Source organism: Eulemur rufifrons, chromosome 30 (genome assembly GCF_041146395.1).
Source record: "Eulemur rufifrons isolate Redbay chromosome 30, OSU_ERuf_1, whole genome shotgun sequence".
Taxonomy (NCBI): domain Eukaryota; kingdom Metazoa; phylum Chordata; class Mammalia; order Primates; family Lemuridae; genus Eulemur; species Eulemur rufifrons.
Window position 1 is genome coordinate 62437946 of NC_091012.1, and position 21039 is coordinate 62458984.

A 21039-nucleotide genomic window follows, 5' to 3' on the forward strand; every position below is an offset into this window, starting at 1 on the left:
TGTGCTAGACACCATATAGGATATATAAGAAACAGAATACATGTTTCTTCCTTAAAAGTTTACATTTAGATGCACAATGTTGATATCACTAGAGCTTTAAAAAGCTAGCAATTAGAGTAATGTAGTAATTTCCAACTCCTAGGCCAGTATATTTTCCATGATTTTATTAAAAAGCTGGCAAATTTTTCTATGAGTGTTTTTCATCACATACCTTTTCACTTTGACTTGCTGGTGTTATGGCTGTGCTATGGAATTCAATCTCCCAGGAACCTAACGACAGGTGAGAGAAGAGAAAAGAAAAATGGGATCCACTCACCATGTTGAGGAACCCATGAGCACCTCCCAGTAGTGGCAGCCACTGTCAATGAATATATTTCCTGCTGCCCCATAGCACCCTGTGCCACTGAACCTCTCTGGGGTATGGCTTTTTTTCAGAGAGCTTTCATCCTTCTCCATCTGCAATCCATCATTGGAGATCTTCAACTTCCTATGAGTCATTTTGGGATCCAATTTAAAGGGCTGGCCTGAAAAAAAAAGTAGAAAAGAGAAAAAGCGTAATGAAATATTTTAAAAGTTTACCTTTGTCCTCCAGGACCACCACTACCAGGGGAGCCAGACTGTGAATGCTGAACAAAGGGGGAGTCTCAATATGATGATCATTCTTGGGTCAGTGCAAGTTGGCTGCTGTTTAGATTATATTAAGAAAGCAGGCCAGAAGCCAGAGTTTTCAATAAAATAAGAATAAAGGTCAATCTCCCATAAAATGACCTATGTGGAGGCATTTATTTTACCACTGTAGGAAAAAAATGGGGATCTCTCCTAAGAACATTTTGTTGGAAGTAATATTCTAAGCATACAGGAGCTAACAAGCTGTCCCCTCATCATATATTATCAAATTAAAAAGGAGCTTTGCTTTATTTCAGTGGGTGGTTTGGGATTTGGATAGATTTTAAAGGAAGGAGTATTTCAATGTTTGAGATGAGGGGGACTGATAAGGTATTGGTGCTTGATGCCAGAGCAAAAAAAAAAAAAAAAAAAAAACCCTGAGAGCTCAACAACAGGACAGTTATTTGCCCTCTTACAATAGGGATGTAAGCAAAATATAATTGGGCAACTTTGTTAGAATGACTGTTGCATGATCAATGATCAGAGAAAACATTTGCTGTGTACACTCATTCACACAACACAGAATTTCTTATCACCGTATGGCAAAAGCTTTATTGCCAGGGGGCCAGTTACTCGGTATGGGAGGAGCTTTATTATACAAAATGCTTCTGTGACAGACACTGTTGGCTAACACAATATGCATTTCCAACTTTTTCTGTTACCCACTTTCACTATAGAGGCTGGAAAAGCTAAATACTCAATTTCCCAGCCTCCCTTGCTGCTAGGGGTGGCTAACAAGATGGAAGCAGAAGCCAGACAGAATGGAGGAAACTTCTGGGAAAGTTTCTGTTTTTCTGATAAAACGGATAGCCATCACATGTACCAACCCTTTCATCCTTCTTCCTATTTTGAGAGGAGAGATGACATCTGAAGGTTACAGTGGCCATTTTGCAACCATGTGACAACAAGCCAATGCACAAAGAGAGAAGGAGCCTGCGTCTTTTATGACATCACAGAGAGGCTGCACAGCCCTGAACTGCCTACCTTCAAACTTCTTGTTATGTAACAGAGAGAAAAAAATATACTATTCATTTCAGCTACTAACAAATGCAATTTGTTAAGCTAAGTTGTGCTTTCTGTTACTTTAAGTCAAAAGCATTCCTAACAGAATGGCTTCTCTGTAGTAGTATTCTAATAGATCAATCACAAATAACGCTCTTTTACTCAATTGTGTCCCAAATATGAGGCAGAGGGGTAGAGTGCAGACAAAAACTCTTCACTAATATCCTCCCAGGCTGGCAGCTATTTTATGTATATGTCTGTGTCCACAAATCTCCCATGAGCACCAACAAACCCCTTGCCCAAAACACAAACAATAGCAAAACTCCCCTACCCAGTGCCATTGCTCTCATGCACTGCAATGGTGCCTGATCAGGCTAAATGTACTCCCTGACATGGAGAGGAAAACTGATCTTCCCTTTCAAAATTACCACAACGTACTATTTGTTTTTAGTCTGGTCGGTTCACTGTTCCGGCTGCCTGCTTGGTTTATGGCTTTAACAACGAAGATGTAGCGTGTTCCGCTCTGGAGCCCGTGCACCGTGTAATGGTTCTGTTTAATGTTGGGCACAATCATCCAGCTATCCACTGAATTATACAGGCCTGTAAAGTGGGGAAAGACAAGGACATTAACTAGCAGGTAAGAGAGATAGGGCAAAAAACACACTGAAAATTCATCATAAGCACCCCCCTCCCCAAAAAGGAAGTGAATTCATTTTGTCTTCTTTTGAGTCTCGGAACACAGAATGAGATGAAACAGGGCTTATGATTCCACTATTTCTTTTCTCCCACAGAGCTAGATTTATGCCAGGCTCCTTGCTTCTGGAAATTGAGCACAACCACTAGCAAAAGTTAGGTTACTTCAATTTTCTGCCAAATAACACAGGAGTGGCCACTATACAAAGTCACAGAATCATCACTCTTATGAAATCTCTGGATCTTTACCCCAAATGTCCACTTTTCTGAGAGCTGAGTCTGGTCTTGTATGGATGGAGCAGTCCTGTGCAGGGCACAGAAACATGGAAACTCAAGAGCTGAAAGAACACCTAGACAGCATGTTTCCCTCATTTTACAAATAAGAAACTAGGATTGAGAGAAGAAAAGTGACTTGCCCAAGGCCACAGATAATTGGTGATGGTGCTAAGAGTACAACTCTGGTATTTTTAAAATCTTAGCCCAGTGTTCTCTCTACTATACCACAATTCATGGGGTGAATGACAATGTTTCTTTGTCTCTGCAAAGTAGTGAGGCTTTCAGGGCTTATGATTACACTCTCCCACCTCCTCCTCACCCTTACTTTCCAAACTAGCTGGGCTCCAAGGTCTCACAGGGAAGCCAAGGAGATGATATGATAACCAAAGCAAGATATCCTCTCCTCACTCTGATACTACACATTTTTACCCCTTCCTGGCTTTAATTCCCATATTCATTTGGGGTTGAGTGGTCCAGTAACACACTGTTGCCTGGAATCTTCTTCCTTTCCAAGTAGGGAAAGGGATCAGAGATCTAGGCTTCTGCTTTTGAAAGTCTTTAGACTATAAACATTGACTAAAACAGGAGAAATGTACATAACTAAAAACATGTATTTGGCTAGCTTTCAGTAAAACACAGACCAGCATTCTACTCTGTGGATTATCCAGACTTCTCTCTCCTATTATATGCTTTATAGTTAGTTTACCACTTTTTAACCACAGTTCTAATAAAGCATGGAAAGGAAAGGGCAACGAAAATGAGTGGTGAATTTAGTTACTCCTATGCAGCTGTAGTAAAGGATTTATTGAGTTGAAAATTGAAAATAATAAGTCATGACTGTGTTGCAAGAGAGCTGACCAAAAGGATTTTATAATTAATTTGAGAGGAAGCTGAAAATCCTAAATTAAAACTAGAAAAAGAAACATAATGGAGGACAGATATGCTATAGAAAAAGAAGAAGAATTGGTGGAGATGCCTAGTGATTCTTATGAAAATACAATAAGGGAGGGCCAGGATCAATATCTGAGGCCCTGCCTATCTATGTATTAATGCACAGTCTGCGTCATAAGCTGCACATGAAATTTTAATGCAAAGAGGAAAGTATATGATCTTCCAGATACACTTCTAACAATACAAAAACAAACTTCACAATAAAGTACTATGCAGCTGTGAAAAAAGAATGAGGAAGATCTCTATGAACTGATGTAGAGTGATTTCCAGGAAATATTTTCAATTGAAAATAGTAAATTGCAAAAGAGCATACATAGTATGCTACTTTTATTGAGAGAAAGAAAGGCAAATAAGAAAGCATATGTTTGTTTGGATTTACAAAGAAACAACAACAGGAAGGATAAACCAGAAAATAATGAAGTTGGCTAACAACAAGGCACAGGGTTGGGGAAACAGGATTAAAAGGATATGGGAAGGAATGACACTTCTCTGAGTATACTTTTTATATAGTTTCCCCTTTGGGGAACATGTTGTTTTACAAATTCAAAAAAATAAATTAAATCCATAAGGCTGGAAAGGTAGGGACTAAAATTGAAGGCAAACAGAACAAATGAGAATTGCACTTCAAATGAATAACATAACCACACCCAACAGTGGGGATGGGGGGAGAACTGCAAACAAATCCTAAAGTATTGTTATCAGGTTTGTTGTTGTAGTGGTATGGGCAAAGCAATTCTGACACTATTATACTTTGTAATAGATATATTATAGGATTGAGCAAATAAGTACATGTGTTGAGACTGCTGGGAGCCAGGGTTCATACTGTGGAAGAAGGAATATGCATATATGGAATGGGGGAAGGCAAGAAAGAACCTGTGAGAATGGATTGGAATTGGACGTATTGATGTGAACTTATGATTCCTAAAGCATGCAAATGTTTGTGCATGTGCACATATGTAAAGTATGTATGCTTGTATATTGTATGTGTGCATATGTATACATGAGGATGTTTATTCTCCCACTAAAAGGAACCAGGGCTCCTTGGAAAAATGGCTGATTTCAAGGCTGGGACAGGATATGGTCAAAATGAGCCTAGAACATTTTGTTATGCCAAAAAGTAAGGAAGTACATAAAAAATGATGAGAGAATATCATAAAGACCCAGGAGTGACCTTGAAAGGCTCACACTGGCTATATCTGGATGATTTGAGCACCAAAAAAAGTAAGGGCAGTAAAAAATTAAAAGAGAATGCATCAGTCCATACTTATAAATAACTAAACAAATGGGGGAAATGGGGAATGGGGCTCTTGTTTACAGTAGAATGCCAAGTGCCAACTTGTAAATGTGGGAGGGAGTACCCAGCTGGAAAATCATCATTTTGCAATTACCGTGGTACCGTGGTAAAGACTGAATCAGGCAAGAATCATCAACTGATGCTAAAAGAGGGGTGAGGGAGGTGAGATGGGTTTGATGAGGAAGCAGGATATTTTCATGGTCTTAAAGTATCACCACACTGATTGCTTATTAGTGGCAAAAGAAAAAGCAGTAACTACGCAGTGAAGAAATCAGATCACATCTTAACTAGGTGATCAAAATTAGTATCACCAATGAAGGTCAAGTACACATCATATGCTTCCAGATATAATACCCTAAGAAAGGACTGTACTGAATATAATCATGAGGAAACATCAGACAAATCCAAAATAAGGAAGAATATAATAAAGTATTAAAAAAAGGGTACTTTTAAAAATCTCAATGCCAGTAAAGACAAAAAAGGGCTGAGGAAGTTTTCAGATTAAAGGAGGCTAAAGAGATATGAAAATTAAATGTAATACCTGGGCCTACCTAGACTATAAAGGATAATATTGGGTTCTTCATATGTTACAAAGAATGTTATTGGGTCAGTTGTCAAAAATTAGAATGTGAATGGTGGTTTAGATAAAAGTATTGAATCAATTAAAGTTGATAACTGTACTGTGGTTATGTAAGATAATTTCCTTATTCTTAGGAGACATACACTGAAGAATTCAGAGGTAAAATGCCCTGATGTATACAATTTACTGTCAAATGGTTCCCCCTAAAAACAGAGACAGAGAATGTCAGCAAATGATAAATGAAATGGAACAAAATAGTAACGATAGGTAAATCTGGACAAAGAGTACAGGGGTGTTCTTTGTGTTAGTCTTGCGACTCTTCTGTAATTTTGAAATTATTTCTAAATTTAAAAAGGTAAATATATGATCCTCTGGGTATCACTGAGACTTGCTAAGATTGGACTTATGATTAAATTATGATAATGGAAGTACACCTCTTGTTCAGAAGGGAAAAATCACAATACGGAAATCCAAGAACCTGAGTATAAATGTGTGGTGGAGAGAATTTACATGAGAATGAAAAGGAGGGGAAATTAAAGAAGTTATATCTTTGTGGCAGCATGTTATAGACTGCCTGGCCAGACAGAGGTTATGGTCAATGTTTTTGTAATGCAAAACACAAAACTCAAACAGAATTAAATTAATACAGTAATCAGAAGACAAATAACCATCTATTGGAATTCTTGTTCGGCTAACTGCATCATCTGAAACATTATTGGTTGTAATCATTTTAATCTTAAAAGAAGTGGAAGAAAGTTAAAAATGAAGGAAGAAAGTTGATAAATACAGGGGATAGACTACTCTCCCAGACTTAATCTCAACCGACAAGGATGACATTTCTGGATAAAGAAAATGGGAAAAAAACTGAAGGGAAAGTAGCTCTCAGAACTGAGGGTAAGTCAACAGTGGCAGGCCAGATTGGATGGTAAAACTGGGACCTTGAATCTTCATAAATATTATCCCTAGTCAAATAGTTTCCCATAACCATCCAAAATTTTGCTTCAGGGCTCTGCCCTTATCCCTGTCCTACTGAACTGTTCTATCAATGACTGAAGGAAGACATAGAAGGCAGGCTCCAAGGGAAAGCAAATGTATTGGAAGGTAGAATCTGGATCCCAAAGGGTTTTGGCATGCTGGAATAAGGAGTCAAAGTCATTCAAAGTATTGTGTTTCGGTTTAGACAATCATAAAAGAATAGGATTTGGAATTCACAGAAAATTCAGTTGATTATATGCTCGGTAAAGAGTCAAAAGTCAATGTGGCTGCTGAAAAACAGATACAGGGTGAGGGGGCATCAGCTAATGTACAAGAGAAATAAATAATCCAGCTATCCTTTGCAGTGGTCAGTCCACTTTTTCAGTAATGTATTCACTTTTTTGACAGGACATTTTATAAAGTACTTTGTGCACATAAAAAGAATACCAGGATGGTAAAGGATCTTAAAACCATGCCGTATGGGGAGCAATTGAAAGAACTGAAGATGTCTAGCCTAGAAAAGAGAAACTTTAGAAGGGTCATACGAACTACCTAAAATTATCTGAAGAACTACTATGTGAAAGATGGATTAGGTTTCTTAATGATACACAAAAGGCCAGAACTAGTACACCGGTAGCTATGGTTTAATTCAAGGAGCATTAAGTTTGAAGTCTGACAGGCCTGGGTTCCAATCTTAATTTCATCATTTTATAGCTCTGTGACATTGGGCAACTCACTTAACTTGAGGCTTTGTGTCTTCATCTATAAAGCAGAGTTAATATCACCCATTTCATAAGGCTAAGTAAGAACTCATGGGGACTATATGAGATAATGAATGTGGGAACATTTGTAAATGTCAAAGCATGATACACATGTAAATAATTAATGTCATTATTATTTACTAAAAGGAAGAGTCATCTCTCTTATAAGAAAATACTGGCAATTATTTATAGCTACACAGCAATTGAATGGGCTGTTTCGTTAGAAGTGAGCTCCCTCCTCATCACTGGAAATGTTCAAGCTCACACAGGGCTATCATCTACTGGGTATCTGGCAGATGGGAAGAAGATTAGTCTAGATGACTTCTAAGGTCCACTCCAATTCTAAGATGCTATGATCCTATCGCTATTAAGAATTATCCCCTAAGCTTTTCTTTATAAGGGACTATACCTTTTGATCTTAGTCACTTCTTAGACTTGTTCTCAACTCCTGGGAGACTGTTCTCACCATATCAGGAAGAAGAAGCACAGTTGTTGGCTCTAAGACTTTCCAGAGTAGGAAAGACAAGTCTGTCAGTGAAACCTTAGAGTTTGTGATGTCACAACCTGAAGAAACACCCAGGAACATAGCTACATGGGCCAAGTGGATTAGGTTGGAGCTGCACGAGGCAAGTGTTTTTTAGAGTTTGACCTCCAAATGTCCTTTCATCTCCACACCTCACCATTTTCACAAACAGAAGTCTGCCCCAGAATTGTCACAAAACAGGAAAAGGAAGCCTATGGGGGGGGGGAGTTAGTTGGAAAAACTCCTCTCATGCCAACTTGTGAAGTCAGGCACAAAGCACAAACACAAAGGTAAAAGAAAATTCTAATTTGCAGCTATGCAGATGCAACCTTAGGGTGGGAATCTGTTCCTGTCTTGAATCCAGCTTTGATTCTGCTTTTTGTTTCCATTTCCCTCCAGCATATCAAGGGAAACTTTCAGCTCAATACCCTCTTGACTGGCAATCAATGAATGAAGTTCAGTCCCTACTCTGCTTTGTCTTGCTCCAATTCACCAGAAGGTGAAACCATAACATGTGAGCTAAACAACTGCTTTGTTAACCGCTTTCATTTTGTGGACCACTGACTTGTTTTTATATTTAGTATTATTCTTGGTGAAAAGGGAGAAGGAGTAAAGAGAAGATTGACAGAGGCAGGAAGCTTGTCACCATATTCACTGATCAAATAGGTATGATAAAGTCTTTGAACATAATATATTTTACCATGATAATGAGTGGAAGAAGAGTCAAGGAAAGAGATAGATGTTCACACACACAGAACCAGCAATGATGAACAAATACTGAGCTATGCTGTCCTTGGGAGAATGGAGTGACATGGATTAATTGAGGAAAGGCTAAGGATTACATACATAAATGGGAGTGGCCCCAGTGACTGCCCAAAAAGGGATTACACAACTACCTTGTCACCCCCATCAGTAAGGTCTTTGCAATGCCCTGGGGAGCTTACACTGTCTATGAAACACTATACTAAACAACCTAACATGTCTTACAAACACTTGCCTCGTGGCGCCCCGGCCAATCTTGAGCAGCTTACTGCTTCCTTACATTTCCTTATCTCTGGCCACAGGCCCCAACTACACCATGACTTACTGATGAAGTTAGCCTGGCCAGTGAATATGGTGTACTGAAGCTCATAGGAGCTGATGCTGAACTCATCATCAGAGATCCAGTGGACTGTAATGGTGTCATGGGAGGCAGTACAGAGTTCCTCTCGGATAGATGGTGGGTTTGGGGCTGTAAGGAAAGGTGAAAAAGAAGGTAAGAAAAGCAAAATCTCTCTTATGGAATTTTACAATCGTTACTCTTCCTGTGTAACCCAACATCTCTTAGAGAGGAGGTTTTCTTAATAAATAAGCTTTAGACTACATGAACCATACAACCTAAAGCAAAATGCTGAGACCTCCAGCTAGCCCAAAACCACTTTTGCTACAATAAAGATATTTTATGCAATGATATAAGCCTACATTATTGTGATGGTTGCCTCAGTTGTCTAGTCTGTCTATATAAGCGCTTCCGTAGATATCAGAGCAAAGTGGTCACATGGTTTTCTTAATAGATGGCCCTCAACCTATTACATTTTATTTCAAAATAAGTTTTATTACATATTTTGGCAGTATAGTCAAGTGCAAATTAATATGAGTCCCCTCATCTGTAAATAGGGATGAGTTATTGTAAGGATTAATCATATAACATTAATATACAATGTCTGGCATAAAGTAGATATTTAATAAATGATATCTATGTTAATATATTAACAAAAATAGCTACAAACATAAATGTTATAGCCATTATTCTAACATTAAAGTTAGTGTGTGGATATTTTTCTCATGAAATGATCATTGAATAATCCTGAAGGTAGCCAGCATTTTTTAACAGGCTGGTTGCATCCCTCATTTTCTAAAATTGTCTGCAAGCCAGATTTTTCTGACACTTTTCTTCTTGATCTAATAATTCCTAAGTTTTCCTAAAACCATTTCAGTAGTACCTGTTCCCGTGTGGAACATCGTCTAACATTCCCTAATTGCCACCTGAGTTCTGCCCTCTTAACAAGCAACAATATATTACTGATAGACTCATAAAGAGTAATTCACTAGCAATTTCTCGTGTTTTACCCTTAAGTATGGATTGTATACCCATTCTGATCCCAGAAACATTTAACAAACCATCTTTCTTTTCTGTTGTATGAATTAAAATCTATTCTATCTGAAAAGATATAATGTATCACTTTAAAGATTATAAAAACATTTTCATTATAAATATTATCCTTTTTAGATTATTTTTAAATAAAGTAAAAGCACACCAAAAGAAAAAAATGAAAATGGGAAGGAAAACACAGTCTTTTCACACCTGTTAAATAATCTAGCCCCTCCAACAGTTTCTTTTCTCTGGAAAAATCTAAAGCAAAGTTTTCAAAGGCATCATTAAAATTGATGTCTGGAATCAGAACTTGAGAAGATGCAGTTGCCATAGCAACCCTGAAAGAGAGAAAAGTACATCAATATACATCAACATAGGTTTGCAACCTTCACCCAGTGTTTGATTTCTGGTTTAACAAGGTGAAAATAAATGACTTGTAAGGTTTGATTCATTAAGTGAAAATACTGTATCTGTGCTTTTCCAATGAAAACCATTTAAATTTTAATCATCAGGAACCAATTAAGAGTTATACCATATTTATTCACATATGTTCACCCCTCAAACACTCCTCCATCCTGTCTTAATTTTGAGCAGTAAATACAGAATTTTTTCCCCTCTGCATCATTTTCCATCTGGCAGGCAGCATCAAAACTAGACCTCTGAAGGCTTTGTAAGAACAGTTTGAAAGATTTTTTTCTCACTCTCTATTTTTTATGCTAATAAACAAGCCCGCATGCTAGGTTAACACCTTCCCCTAAATAATTCTTTATTTGATCTTTTATAATATTAATATTTCATTTTAATATCCTCTAATTGTACAGTGCTGATACTTTTGTCTCCCCAACTAATTCTATGAGTCTCAAGAGCAGGGTTCATATTTTGTATCTCTTATATATTCCACGGTCCCTAACACAGTGTTGGACACATAATGAAAACATAATTGTTGAATGAATAACTGAATGACTAACAACAACACAACTGCTAACATTTATTGAGTGCTTAGTATATACAAGGCACTGTGCATGCTCTTTGCATACATTATCTAATTTATTCCTTACCATAACCCTGTATAGCAGATGTTATTTCCATTTTGCAAATGAGAAAGCTGACACGTTGAAAAGATAAGTAACTTACCCAAGATCACACAACTAATAAGGGTCAGAAATATAACTGAACCCATGTCCATCTGATTCTAAACTCAATAGGATTAACCATTTAGATTGTTCTTAAAAAAAAAAAGAGGTATATTTTACATACTTCAACAATTCTTAACCATGGTTACACATCAGAATCATCTGGGCAAACTTTAACAAACTATACATGTTTAAGTCCTGGACCAGATCTTCTGAATCAGAGCCAATGAAGATCCTTGAGAATGCAAATGACAGGGTGGAAAGAAACATATACATGGCAACAATATGTAGGTTAGAGTAGAAAAGGCATTGAATGCAGGAAGACCAGAGAGGAAACTTTTATGGTAAACTAGTAGGGGATGAGGAGTTGAACAAATACATGCATGTATACCCTGCTACACATCGACCAACATTATCTGTTGGCTGTTTCTAAAAATAGAAATGTTTCAGGACTAAACTACAGGCCAAATGAAAGACTTAACTCAGTACAATCTAATAGTCTCACATTGAACAGCCAGTCTTCTAGGATTTGGTGAGTAATGAGACAACAACTTCTTTAGGGTAGAGCTAACCCATAAAATTAGCTCATGACATTTCTTCCTGACCTCTCCAATCTTCTTTCTTTCTTCCATTCATCTATCCAATACTTATTAAGCACAACCAATGCATCAGGCACTGTGCTGAGCACTGAAGATACACACAAGAACAAGCTTGTTGTGGTCCTTGCCCTCAAGAACTCACACATTGTGAAGGAGAAAGACATTAGATAGGCAATAGAAGTGCTACTCCAAAGGGAGTAAAGCATACACAAGAGTCATCTGCAGCGACTCCGGAACTAGGGAAATATCCCTAGAGGAAGTTAATTTTAAGCAGTTACCTACATGATGAGCAGGAGTTAGCTAAGCAAAGACTATGTGGATGTATTTGTGTTCTCTCTTGCCTAAAGGCTGGAGAATGTGGCAAAGACATGCAGGACCTTGTAGGCCATGTTACAAACTTTGAATTTTATCCTAAGTACAGGCACGGTAGGAGCCACTAAGCATTTTAGGCAGAGGAGTGATATATTCAAATTTATGTTTCAACAAGAGTACTATGGTTTCAGTGGATGAGCTGGAAAGGGCAAAAATTAGAGGCAGGCAGACCAGATTTTAAGGTGTCCAGGAAGGAGCAGAAAGCAAAGTGGTGACAGGAGTATAGATAAATAAAATAGAAAGTTAATTCACAAAGCAAATTAAAATTTAAAAAGAAATTAAATTTAAAAGTCCAACTACATGAGAAATCAAAGAAATGTAAGTTAAAGTGCAATAGAATTTAGATTACAAATGACAATAAGAGCTTTTTATGCTTATATTTAATAATGCCTACATTTTTGTATCAGGATTGAAATTAATACACATTTTAGAGGCCAATTCAGCACTAAATATCAAAATAGTTTGAAATGTAAATATTCTTTGACACCAGAGTTCTACTTCATAATATTTTTAGTAGGAAAATAATTGGTCATATGCAAAGATACCACTCCAAGGGCACTCAACACACCATATGTAACCTAATTGTTTAGCAGTGGAGACCTAGCTAAGTAAGGTACTACACATCAAAAGATGAAATAGCATGCAGCCACTGGAAAGCAGGTTTTGCAATAGTATCCAATAACATGGAGAAAAGTTTGTGATATATTAATATTCAGTTTAAAAGGTACAATATAGTATAGTATATACAGAATGCCCTTATGTTTGTGAAATATATAAATATAAATATTGGGATATTATATTCCCAAATGTTAACAGTGGCTGAAAGGTTAAAAATGAATTAAAAGTGACACTGTGAGGGGTGTGTGTGTGTGTGTGTGTGTGTGTTTGTATTTAGGCAAAACACAACATTAGCTATTTTGTTGCAGTCTGCTAAGGCCTTGATCTCTATTAGGGATAATATAATAAGTGTTATTTGTAAAGGGGAGATGATACCCCTCCCAGCTAAAATCTCATTTTAACTGAAGTCATAGTGCCTTAACACAATATAATGAATAATGATGGGGAGGAATTTCAGACCCTGTGAGACCAGTGAGAAAGACAATTAAGTTGGATAGATGGCTCTCAAGTCATACCACATAGAAAGCCATCTATTCCACCTACACCTCAGGCTATACCTGAGCCTGCAAAAAGATTCAGATAGAGAGCAGGGAACCATCAGGTAGTTGAAGCCCTAGCAACTAATGAGTTTGCAACAAGAAGAATGTGTAGTGTGAGAAGAGAATAGCCTAAGACAGAATCACAAAGAATTGCATTAAAGGAATAGGTCAAGGAAGAGTTGTTCACAAAGGCGGAAAAAAAAAAAACTGGATAGGAAGAAAATCAGGAGTGTTCATGGTAGCTATGGGCAGAGAAATTTCAAGTAAGAATAGTCAGCAGGGACAAATGTTACTGAGAGATCAAGTAAGATGAAACAGTAAGATGAAACAAAGGAGTGTCTGTTACATTTGGCAACAAGATATTCATTTGGTGACCTTGAAAAGAACATTTGCAATGGTGTGGCAGTGGGAGAAAACATTTCAGAGGAGGGTTGAAGAGTGGGGACGATTAAATACAATGGTTTAAATACATGTTTTATCTTTGCTTTCATGAAATTCCACTGAAATGACAGTCCAAGAATGAAATGTCATAAACCCACAAAGACAAAAGAAAATGGAAAAGAGATGCCAACAAGTAAGAGATTGTCAACAAATGTTTGGAAGCTAGAAAGGGATGGATGTGTGGTAACCAACAACAGACCAAAAAAGCTGGATCAGGAAGCCAACAACATCACGCTGATTTAGTGCCACAGAAAGTTGAAAGTTTGCATGAGGAACAGCTAGATCCCTGGACCCACTAAACCAGAGACTGCCCTTCCCTCATCCTGGCAGGAGATGTGAGGTTTACTTTCTGCTGAGCTTTGACATTATACTAAAAGCAGTCTTCAAACTCTCAACTCCTTTTCCCTGCTTGGCTTTCAGAATGCTGGCAGACAGGCTTATTCCCTCCACTCCCCACCCCACAAAAAGCAGGAGGTTGGAGGATTCCTTCCAAAGGAAAATGACCCAAGAGAAAACACCTACAGAAATGACACTTGGGATACTTCAATAAAAAGCTGGCATTCTGCCTTAGGATCCTATAGCAAAGGTCACCAAAGTTCACCAAATGCCCCCAACCCACTCAGAGCTCCCAGTCATCTTTTAGTGCTTATATTTAAACAAACAGTGAAAAGCCTACCAGATATTTAGGAAAAGAGAGCAACTGAAACAAACACAGAGAAAAGGAACTTGGAGGAAACAAAGACAATGCAGGGTTTAGAAGAAAACTTTTAAAGTAATAACACTCTCAAGAAGAAAAACAAATCGTTTGTATCCACAAAGCAAAAACAGAAAGCTAAAAAAGAAACAAAGGTCAAGAATGAGCTCTTGTAAATAAAAAATATGAATGCTGAAATTAAAATACCAATAGAAGGACTGAACAAAAAATTAAGGAAATATATATAAAATGAGAAGACAAGGTCATGAAAAATAGAAAACAAAAGATTTTTTAAATTAGAGGGAAAATCTAGGATGTCCAATATTTGACTAGAGTCCCAGGAAGAGAGAAGAGAGAAAATAAAGGGGAGGAAATTATTAGTGAATAATACAAGAAAATTTCGCAGAACTATAAGTTACTAGTCTTCAGATTGGAAAGGCTCACTGCCCAACACGGATAAATGATAAAAGACTCACAACCAAGGCAGATCTTGGTGAAATTTCAGAAAAACAGGGTTAAAGATAAGATCTTCTAGATTTTAACGGCAATTACCAAAAAAATGAAAGATACCAAGTCTTGGCAAGGATGTACAAAAGGGGAACCCTTGTATACTGTGGGTGAGAATGTAAATTATAATAGCCATTATGGCAAATGGTATGGGGTTCCTCACAAAGCTAAAAATAGGACTACCATATATGATCCAGCAATCCCACTTCTCAGTATAAACCCAAAAGAATTGAAATCAATTTGCTGAGGAGATATCTGCACTTCTATGTTCATTTCAGCACTATTCACAATAGCCACGATCAATATAAGTGTCCATCAACAGATGAATGGATAAAGAAAATGTGGTATATATACACAATGAAATATTATTCAGCCTTAAAAAGGAAGGAAATCTTGTCATTTGCAACAGCACCAATGAACCTGGAGGACATGATGCTAACTGAAATAAGCCAGGCACGGAAAGACAAATACTACATGATCTCACTTATATGTGGAATCTAAAAGTCAAACTCATAGAAGTAGAGAATGGAATGGTGGTTACCAGAGGCTGGTGGGGGGGAAAGAGGAATGGGGAATTGTTGGTCAAAGAGTATAAAGTTTCAGTTGGATAGGAGGAATACATTTCTGAGACCTATTATTTTGCAGCAACGTGACTATACTCAATCATAATATATTATATATTTCCAAATAGCTAAGAGTAAATTTCAAATATCTCACCACAAAAAAATGTTAAGTGAGCTAATGGATATGCTAATTTGCTTGATTTAATCAGTCCACATTGTATACATATAGCAAAACATCACAGTGTACCCCATTAATGTATACAATTATGATCTGTCAATTAAAAATGCTAATAATTTTTAAAAGCTTCTAGATTTTAAAATATAGGTCATATTCAAAAGATCAGGAATAAAAATGGCAGTGAACTTTTCAACACAACACTGGAATCAGGAGACAATGGAGCCATGCCTTTAAAATTATAAGGGAAATTTATTTCTAACCTATGAAGTATGAAAATTAAAAATATTTTTTAGACAAAAAGTTCTTGAAAATTTACACCCCATTAAATACAATGTATTCTTTCTTAAGAAACTATGAGAGAATTTGTTCAAAAAAATTAAGGGAGTAAAATGGTATAGGAAGGGGAAATTCAGGCAGAGTCTTATGAATTCCCTAAAATTAAAGGGACAGAGCTGAGAATCCAGGGAAACTAGGTTGGCTGGAGTTCACTAGAGCAAAGAGGAAAAAGCTTCAGAGAGAACTCTAGAGACGTTCAGAGGGTTTCCTCTCTGAAGGGGAAAATTCAACAAAATATTGATCAACATATGCATGTGAGGAAACTACTCAATACTGTGGAAAGAGCCACCCAAAAAGATTAGAGGGAACATTCCCTGGGAACAATATAGGGAGGGAACAATATAAGACCAGGAATAGTGTTTGTTCCTACCAGCTAAACTGAAAAATCTCATGATTCATGGGACATTGGGTAGAGTACTCAGAAGGAGTTTGCCTCAATAGTGAGGAAAAATTGTCTCTAGACTAAACACTGCTCTTATCCCACCTAACAAATCTTAAAAGCAAGACTTGAAAGGATCAAGCTATTTTCAAGTAACTTAACTGTGTCCCAGAACAAAGTTTAAGAATATTTACAGGAATATAAAAATATACAGCACTTAAGAGGAAATTCACAAAGTCTGGCATCCAATCAAAAATTACCAGACATGCAAAGAATCTGGAAAATACATAATGAGGAGAAAAAGCAATCAATCAAAACTGACCCAGATCTCACATAGGTGTTGGAATTAGCAGGCAAGGACATTAAAACAGTTACTGTAGTTACAAATGGAAATGTATTCCATTTGTTCAAAAAGCTAGAGGAAAGGCTGAATGTCTTAAGAGATATGAAAGATATGAAAAAAGACTCAAATAAAACTTCTAGAGATGAAAACTATAATATCTGAGATGAAAAAATACACTGAAGGGGTTAACGGCAGATTAGGCATCATAGAAGAAAAGGTTAGTGAACTTGAAGACATATCAATATAAACTATCCAAAATGAAACACCCAGAGAAAAAAAGGCCCCCCAAAAAATACAGCATCAGTGAGCTATAGGACAATTTCAAGCAGTCTAATACACGTGTAATTAGAATCCCCAGTAGAGAGGAAGGAGGTGGCATAAAAAATATTTGAAGAAATAATGACTGAAAAAATTTCCAAATTTGCAGAAGTCAATGATAATGTATAAAATTGAAAAAAATTAAAAATAGCAATGTAAGGATGATATCTAAAAACGTAAAGGTCGTGCCAATAGAAACACCTAATAAGAGTTGAAATTGCTTGGCTTTGTTGTAAAAGTGTAGACTATGGCAGTAGACTCCCTATATTTGAATCCTGCCTCTGCCTCTTACTATTTGGATATCATAGGCAAGTCACTTAACCTCTCTGAGCATCGTTCTCTCATTTGTAAAGTGGGGATAATAATAGCGTCTACTTCATAAGGTTTTTGTGAGGATTAAATGAGTTAATACTTATCAGTGCGAACATCGTATAACCAGGAAGAAGTGAAACCAGGGCTCAAAATCAGATCTCTCCTTTCTAGATCTAAAATGCTTGGGCTTGCACTGACAAAATTTCTAGATGGTTGACATATATGAAAGTGGAGGAAAAAAAAATGGTTAGAAAGTTCATATCGACTCAGGTGATGGCGGAGTGGTGGTGAATGCCTAGATTCGTGCTCCCGGAGAGGAAGGCATGGATCCGGACCTACCACAACGCTAGAGGACCGCTCCTCCACAAGAACAGCGGTGTGAATCCACAGAGAATCAACGTGGGACACACAGAGCAAGAAAAGTCTGAGGTGAACAGGAAATAGGATCACGAAATTCTAGAGAGTGCGGGATGGACAATAGACAGCAGAGTGCGGAACAGCTGTACCCGCCTCACCATGGAGTGGGGCGGGGACAGCCTCCTAGGAAAGCGGCTTGTTCTCCCCACTGACCTCCACACCCACCTAATTAGAGACCTGCCTGAAGCCGGTGCAGAATCACCGAGGGAGACGTGGGGCTGTGCAGACAGGAGGCATTTTCGGGAAAACAGCTTAGACCCTGGGGGATCTCAGCCGAGACCGCGCTGGGCGAGGAGAGACGGAGCTAAGCCAAGGCGGAAAACTGCAAAGGGTCCCCGAACAACGTATTTCTTTGTATCTCCTTGCTTCTTTTTTAGGCGGTTCTCCAGCTGGTGACCCCCGGTGAGCGTCTTTGCCCGCCAGGCCCCCGGCTCTGGTGTTTGCCGAACCGGAACATTAATCCCCTCCAGGGCTGGTGTTCTGCGGGCGCGCAGGCGCCATCTTGAAATCCACAGTGAAACTGCTGTGGAGCCATAAGGTGCCGAGTGGCTCCCTGGCGGCTCCCTCCACTATTCTCTGAACCCACGCCAAGAGCGTGGGACCTACATAAACACGGTGGGCAGGAGACATTTCCAGGAAAACAGCTTGGACCCTGGGGGAATCTCAGCCGGGGGCTTCGCTCGGCAGGAGGGACAGAGCTGCGCTAAGGCGTAAAAAAAAACAAAGGATTGCTGAACTACAGATTTTATTTATTTTATTTGTTTTTTAACTTTTTTTTCTTTTTCTTCTTTTCTTTTTTCCTTTTTTCCTTGCCTTGCCCTGCCCTGCCCTGCATTGCCCCCCCTTTTTTTTCCTTCTCTCTTTTTGCCTTCTAGCTGGGGAGCCACGGTGGGCTTCGGAAATCGCCAGGCCCCCGGCTCTGGTGCCTCCCGGACCCTGAGCAGTCACCCCCAGTGTCGGCGATCTGCGGGCGTGTGGTCACCATCTTGGGGCCCACAGCCTAGCGGCTGCGGAGCCATAGGGTGCCAAGAGACTCCCTGGGCGGCTCCCTCCCCTGGTCCACGGACCCTCTATAGGGGCCCTGCCCTTGTGTAAACACTGAGTACTTCTCCAGAAGTGAGAGTGTGGAGCCTGCTCCCTGGGGACATTGGGCCAGGGCAGACTTTTGCCTGTGGGAGCTGCAGCAGCTGGGGCGCTGAGCAAGCGAGGGCACCATCCACTCCCTGTAGGTAGTATCTTTCCTGCGGAAACAGACAGAAACCACCCCTATAGAGGAAGAACCAAAGGGGAAAAACAAATAAACAAACAAACAAACAGAGAGAATTTCTGTATGCAACTAGTGTGGACCCTGCCTGCTTACTGAAAGACCACAACACAGTGCCTTAACTCGCCAAAGCGGTCTTGGATCACTCCAATCCTCTAGGGCTGGACCCACCAGAAGCAGCCCCCCAACTGAAGTAGAAAAAACTCTAAACAATACACAACAGTCTCCCCCTCTTGACAAAGGAAGCAACATACCTAGACTGCTTCACAGCCTAAGAACAGAGTACAAAGTGTGCTGTTAACCAGACTAAAACTATAAGAAAAGATCCAACGATAAATCTAGATGGGAAGGGCCCAGCGAAAAAACACGGGGAGCACAAAGAATCAAACGGAAATCTCACCGCCAAAGAGAAATACCAGCTCTCAACCATTTGACACAAACCAGACTCAAAATACCAACATGTTACAGGAAGAATTTCAATTATGGATTATAAACAAGCTGAATAATATACAAGAAACAATGGATAACCAACACAAAGAAACCACAAAAAAAAATACAGGATTTGGAAGAAAAATTCACTAAAGAAATTGAAATATTGAAGAAAAACCAAACTGAACTCCTAGAAATGAAGAATTTACTCAGAGAGCTACAAAACACTGTGGAAAGTCTCAAGAGCAGGATAGATCAAACAGAGGAAAGAATCTCAGAGATTGAAGATAACTGTTTCCAACTAAATAAGTCAGTCACAGAGACAGAACAAAGAAATAAGAGAAATGATCAGAGTCTTCAAGAAATGTGGGATTATGTGAAGAAACCTAATGTGAGAGTTATTGGCATTCCTGAGGGTGAAGAAGATAATAAGCAAGGGTTGGACAAGCTATTTGAAGACATAATTGAGGAAAATTTTTCCAGGCCTTGCTAAAACTCTAGACATACAGGTTCAAGAAGTTCAAAGGACCCCTGGGAGATTCATAGCAAATAGGAAAACACCACGCCACATAGTCATCAGGCTGACCAAAATATCCACTAAAGAGTCCCTTCTTCGAGCTGTAAGGAGAAAGAAACAAGTAACATACAAAGGAAAGTCCATTAGAATTACGCCAGATTTCTCAACTGAAACCTTACAAGCAAGAAGAGGCTGGGGCCCCATTCTCACTCTTCTGAAACAGAATAATGCCCAGCCTAGAATCTTGTACCCAGCTAAGCTAAGTTTTCTATAAGAAGGAGAAATTAAGACATTCTCAGATAAACAAAGGCTGAGGGAATTCACCAAGACAAGACCAGCCCTCAAAGAAGTACTCAAAAGAGAGTTACACACGGATCAGCACAAGAAAGACCCACGAATGTAAAACTACTCAAGAGCTAAAGATCAAATTCCAGATACCACAATGGCTCAAGAGAGAAAACATAGCAATGAAGTTCTACCCAACAAGCTGAACAGAAATCTGTCCCACTTATCAGTTCTCTCAATAAATGTGAATGGCTTGAATTCCCCGCTCAAGAGACATAGACTGGCCCAAAGGATAAAAAAACATAAACCAAGTATCTGCTGTCTTCAGGAAACTCACCTAACCTGCAAAGATGCATTTAGACTGAAAATAAAAGGATGGAAATCAATATTTCAAGCAAACAGTAGCCAAAAGAAAGCTGGTGTGGCAGTCTTAATTTCCAATAACTTAGTTTTCAAACCAACAAAAGTAATAAAAGACAAAGATGGTTACTATATACTGGTTAAAGGCACAATTCAACAAGACGACATGACTATACTCAATATATACGCACCCAACCTAGGTGCACCCAGATTCATAAAGCAAACCCTACTTGATCTGAACCAAATGATAGATAACAATACTGTAATAGCTGGAGACTTTAACACCCCACTGACAGTACAGGACAGATCCCCTAAACAGAAAATAAACAAAGACATAATGGACTTAAATAGAATGCTAGAACAAATGGGCCTGACTGACATCTACAAGACATTCTACCCAAAGTCCACAGAATATACATTCTTCTCATCAGCTCATGGGACATTCTCTAAGATTGACCATATCCTAGGACATAAAGCATGTCTTAAAAAATTTAAAAAAATAGAAATTATACCATGCATCTTCTCAGATCACAGTGGAATAAAAGTAACAATGAACCCAAACAGAAACCCTCATTCCTAC

The 21039-nt window shown here is 38.5% G+C and overlaps 1 protein-coding gene across 2 annotated transcripts in view; it reads right to left on the reverse strand.

Annotated features, from left to right (window-relative positions):
• MID2 (midline 2) overlaps positions 1–21039 on the reverse strand; it is a 92853-nt gene that overhangs the window by 527 nt on the left and 71287 nt on the right. For both annotated transcript variants that reach the window (XM_069463152.1, XM_069463151.1), the window contains 4 exons: positions 10066–10193; positions 8809–8952; positions 2107–2268; positions 317–524 (listed from right to left, as the gene is read on the reverse strand). In XM_069463152.1, coding sequence (XP_069319253.1) covers positions 317–524; positions 2107–2268; positions 8809–8952; positions 10066–10193 — 642 coding nt within the window. The remainder of the gene's footprint in view (positions 1–316; positions 525–2106; positions 2269–8808; positions 8953–10065; positions 10194–21039) is intronic.